Here is a 5,338-nt window from a genome sequence, read left to right on the forward strand (position 1 = left end):
AAATCACTTCCTTCCAGAGGCTGGGGGGGGGGGAGGGGGAATCTCTGCTTATGCCGAGTGTTTAAATGTTTAAATATAGGATGAAAAAAAATGGTCATGGTGCCTTTGCAACAGAAGTCCATTTCTATCATGACCAAGTTGTTCCCAAGTATTAATAAGGAAATGTTAAGATTATTTTTGCTCTAAATATTCCTATGTACTGCTTGTACCCAAGTAAGCGTATTTTGCCAGTTGGATAAGTCAAAAATTTGCCTGGTGCTTGTTATGGGGAAGCATGGTACAGTGAAGGTAACAGATATCTCTGTTCACTGCCCTCTCACCACGCAAGGGATCAAAGCTTTGTAGCTAGCTCCGTTGTACACCAGCTGAAGCCACCTGTTAAAGTCTGGTCACCTGTTCAGTAGTTCAGCAAACAGCACAGTGTTTCCATTCATTGAGGAATGAACATTGCTTTTCCCTTGATTACATATAGCTTAAATAGAAGTGCAACATGTATTTAAATTGCTCTGTTGTTACCTTATGAGCCCCTACTGCCTTTGAGAAAGGAAATTGCTTTGTAACTGCGCTAATAGAGAATTAACGTTCATGCCTTGTACGTTTAATTGTTTTTTATTCACCTCAGGAATTTGCCTCCATCCTTACACAGTTGTGATCTTTTTTGCAGGCAGAAAAAAAAGGTGCCAGTAACACCGTTGTTGGCCTGATTTTCGGATGTTTTGCTTTGGTCAATTTCTTGGTTGCTTTAATCTTGGGAAATTATGTAAGTATAATTGAAGCTGTAACTTATTTCTGTGATGACACAGGTTGGTACATGAAGACAGTTCTCTAAGGCTGAGAAAAGAGACATCTCTTCAGTAACGCTCCTGCAGGCTTGTGTCTGCAGTAATTGGAGCCTGGCCAGTCAGTCTGAATCTGATCTAAGTCTTGTCAGTACAACTTAAAAATTACTCTTCTGTGGTTCTTGAGGGTAGCACAGGGTGGTGGACATGTAGCTGTTTTGTTTCTCTGGTTAACTGTTCCGTTTGCTTCAGAGTAATCTGCTGATCAATTCTCCTTTCTATTACCTCCTTTCCCCCTACGTCCCATTTTATTTATTGCACTTACTTATATATTCTGTTTGCCTTTGGCGACATTCTTAAGGTGTTTTGTTTTGGTTTTGTTTTTTCTCTTTAGTTAGCTGCACCCCTTCTTTTTTTCTGGTATGTTGTCTTAACATTTCCTCCTATTATGACTCTCTGCTGCTTAACTCGTTTTCCCCTTCCACGTCATTATACAGCAGTATGAGATAAATGTCTCCAGGTCTTGCAACTTCAGTTTTCCCATAGATTCAGGATTTTTCTCATGCTGGAGGAATTATAAATAAATTATATAACAGTTTGTTTGTCTATATGCCAGAGCACTGCTGTCTATGCATTTTTGGCTAGGGCTGCTCAGGATCATACCCTAAGGTAGGGCTGCTGCAGTGTCACAGTCTTCTCTTTGCTGGGGCTGGGCAGTCTCTTTGCTGACCCCATGGTGAATGTTTTTCTCTGGTGGTGAGGTGACTCATCAAGGTGTCACACAAGTGCCATTGGTAAGTCCAATCTTGGTGCCTGTGATGGCATTCGACTGTGGCACAGCCCTCACCAAGTACTTTGCAGGGGAGAGAGAGAGTGAGCGTGCCATCCTCACTGCAGACGGGTGAAGTAAGCACCAAAAGAGGTGGACAGTCCAGCAATCAGAAATCCTGAGACTTTCAGTGAAACTCGACAAAATATGGGCTTTGGTAATAATGGCTGAAACGCAGGGACTTTGCCCAGGCCTGAACAAGGAAAGAATCTGAAATACCTACTGTCCTTAGGGGAAGTTACAGCACAGAATTAGAAGGTCAGATATACTTTGTTACAGGATTGAGTTAGCTTTACGGCATGCCTCTTGTCATCCTTCACCCTGGTGATGGAGTCTGAAATGAAGGAAGGTGGGGTCCTTTCCCTGGTAATGAATGGGGAAGCCTGAAGCTACTGTGCTTCCTATGCCAAAGTTTTGTTCTATTAAAGGTTGTGATAAATTTGCTTTAAAATCAGCTTCCATTGACTCTGCTTAGCCATATATGTGGCAGGTATTGCTGACTTGGCACCACTGATGGTGCTGGAGGGGGAATGTATTACTTTCTGTTTGTTTATAATGAGGAATGCTGCTGTAACCTGCTGCTCTGCAGAAGCTGCAGCGCGCCGCTGTGAAATAATTAACTGCACCATTGTCTTACCATTCGGAAAACTGGGTTAAGTCACTTAACCATTTAGAATATTTTTAGGTTCAGTATTGCATGAAGGCACACTGGCAGGAGCAGTGTCTCCAGATCTTTTAGTTACATATGCTATAAAGTGCCCATAACGTTTTGATTTTAACAGTAACATACTTTGAAAGATTTTTGATCTAGGCTTGAAATAACATCATGTAAAAATGGTATTTAATTTACAGCTTACTCATATTGGAGCAAAATTCATGTTTGTGGCAGGGATGTTTGTTTCAGGATGTGGGACCATTCTGTTTGGGTGAGTAATTTTCGTTGGTTGGTTTTGTTGCATTTGTCTTCTAATCATGTTCATCCATATGAAAAGATGGACACAAAACAAAACTGGAAACTCTTGGGCATCTTTCGGGTGTTGGTTAGGTCACCTAACTTTTTGCATCTTTACTTTTTATCTCTCCCTTGTAAAGCAGAATGAACGCTTCTCCCTTTCAGTAGGTTTCAAAGCCTGTTTACTACTTTGAAAGTATTTAAATAACTACTATAGTTCATGAACAGCAAGAAGTCTGTCAAAGTGCAGCAATGAGGGAACTATTTATGCATAATGTTTTAATTATACTTTTCTTAAAAATATTGAGTGCAAATGAGAAGCTTTGCCTGGCAGGTGGAGAGGCTAAGCCACTCATTTTGGCAAAATACAAGTTTTATTAACAATGAAGGAAGCTCTTACTAGGTGGTTGTAACTCATTGTGTCAGACTCCTTGCACAGTTGCTTGGAAAAGCTATGAAATACAACAGAAGATGACATTGGAGTTTTTCACAGGTTAGGTTTTTCGTGCTCTTTTCACCACCAAAGAAAGGGGAAAAGGAGAAAGCTGCCAGAAATAGTTTGGTAGAGTTTGAATGATTTCACCAATGTGATTCAAAAAGATGTGGCAATAGAAAGCATTGAGTCTTGTAACTGTGTCCTTTAATGAGTAAGAAATGATGCTCCAGGGCCTTTAGTAGATGACTTGTTGCATCCTGAGAGATCTCCATTTACTGTTTTTTTTCCTTCAGAATGCTGGACAAGGTGCCAAGTGGACCAACATTTATCGGTTTGTGCTTTTTAGTAAGAGCAGTGGATGCAGTAGGTTTTGCAGCAGCAATGACAGCATCGTTTTCAATCCTTGCAAAGGCATTTCCCAATAATATAGCTACTGTCCTGGTAAGTGCAAAAACCAGTGTTAACAGCTGAGTACCTGCAATATGATAAATTGCCAGTAGGCAGCCTAAAACCAGGAGGAGAAAATCTGCTGTCTCACATGCAGGCATATTTGAAATCATCACGTTTGTTTGTAATCTAGAATCGCAATCCTAGAACAAGTTTAGACCATAGCATAACTCCAATCAGATAAAAATTAAGCAGTATGTATTAGTTGCTTATGTTCTGAAGACAGCTGACCATTGATGGCAGTAGTTACCTCTTCAGTTGAAATCGGACTATTAAAACACTAACGTGGTTTTAGTGACTACTTCTACGTGGATAGTAAGAATCCATGTGGATTGATTCAATAAGTTTGATTAATTCATTCAAATAGTGTTGATTTAAATGACTGAAAGATGCAAAACTGGAAACAGTTTTGGTTTCATTTTTCTAATCTATTGATAAAAGTGATATATGAGAAGAGGAGAGCTAGAACTTGAAATCTGGAGGTCATCAATGATTCATTTCAACCAGAGATGTTACCCTTATTTAGTTGGTTTTTATGGTGTTAGGAAAAAAAAGTTTTGTATTTAATAAAATGCTGCTTTCTCTTTCTCTTTTTCAATAAATTCTGGTTTCAGGTCAAATATAGACTGACAGAAATAACTGGGTTAAATTTTAATGAGTGAACAAATGTTAAGAACATCCTTCAGAACATTTAATAAAATTGGAAAAGTTGATGCTTTTATTAATATTGTTGTTCAGCTGTATAGTTACTTCTATAAATAAATGTCTGTAAAAATATGGCCTCCTAATTAGCACAAAACTACTAAATTGTATCAGCAGTGAGGAGCTGGCAATTTCTTTGGAAAGCAGGTTATGTATTGTAATCATGTTTCAGATTTATTCAGTCAATAAGGTTAAGGTTTCCTGTTTGCAAATTTTAAAATGTAATTTAAATTTAAAGTAACCTTGCCTTAAAGGGACTTAGTTATCTATCTTATAATCAGACTTAAAAATAAATGAAATTCTGGTGGCAGCACAATAAACATGATGCGTAGCTGAAAACGGTACGTAGTGATGAAGGTCACCTCAAGACCACAATCGGAAGCGCTACACAGCTGTGGCTTGGTAGCTACCTTGATTTAAAATCTAGAAAGGGTGCTGTCAGAAGACAGATCACTTTTAAATGTTGGTCTGTTTGCCATATTATATACTCTAATGTCTTGTTCTGCGTGAGAATAAAACCTCTTGTTACTGTGAGCTCTGCTCATGGTGGTGGCAGAGGCAGGAGGCAGAAGAAAGAGCTGATTAGTTGAAGAAAGGTGTGTCCTAGGGTAAAACCATAAAGCCTGAAGGAATGGAAGAGGGATTTTTAGCCTTGCTTTCCTTTGCCCTTGATAGCACTAGATACTGAAAAGCACTTTTCCTCTCCTTATCCTTTTGGTACCAGTTTTCAGCGCACCTTTTACCCATTGGGTACCCTAGAGAATGAATGGGGAAGTTATTAAATGTAGGCACGTCAGCCTTGTTGAAGTGGGAAGGTCAGCATCTGCCAACATGATCCCTCTGTTGGAGGAGGTATGAACTTCAGAATATAAGCGATACCACTTTTCTTACAATATCAGGTTTACCTTATCCTCCCCTGATCTGTAATAATGCAATGCCTCAGCTCCCTCGCGCCCCCCCCAGTAATTCATTAACTTAGAAGGGCTAAATGATGTACAGCTGTCCTGGTTTCAGCAGGGATAGAGTTAATTTCTTTTCTAGTAGCTGGTACAGTGTTTTGGATTTAGGATGAGAACAAAGTTGATAACGCACCGATGTTTTAGTTGTTGCTAGGTAATGCTTACACTAGCCAAGGACTTTTCAGCTTCCCATGTTCTACCGACTGAGAAGGCTGAAGGTGCACAAGAAGCTGG

The 5,338-nt window shown here is 39.5% G+C and overlaps 1 protein-coding gene across 3 annotated transcripts in view; it reads left to right on the top strand.

The window, feature by feature from the left end:
- Positions 1–5,338, top strand: part of SLC18B1 (solute carrier family 18 member B1) — a 19,148-nt gene that overhangs the window by 639 nt on the left and 13,171 nt on the right. For 2 of the 3 annotated variants that reach the window (XM_019472644.1, XM_009281512.2), the window contains exons 2-4: positions 665–760; positions 2,461–2,534; positions 3,290–3,437. In XM_019472644.1, the coding sequence (XP_019328189.1) occupies positions 665–760; positions 2,461–2,534; positions 3,290–3,437 (318 nt within the window). Of the gene's footprint in view, positions 1–664; positions 761–2,460; positions 2,535–3,289; positions 3,438–5,338 lie in introns of those variants that run through there. The other variant, XM_019472643.1, reaches the window with a different exon arrangement.

Source organism: Aptenodytes forsteri, unplaced genomic scaffold, assembly GCF_000699145.1.
Source record: "Aptenodytes forsteri isolate BGI_AS27 unplaced genomic scaffold, ASM69914v1 Scaffold82, whole genome shotgun sequence".
Lineage (NCBI taxonomy): Eukaryota > Metazoa > Chordata > Aves > Sphenisciformes > Spheniscidae > Aptenodytes > Aptenodytes forsteri.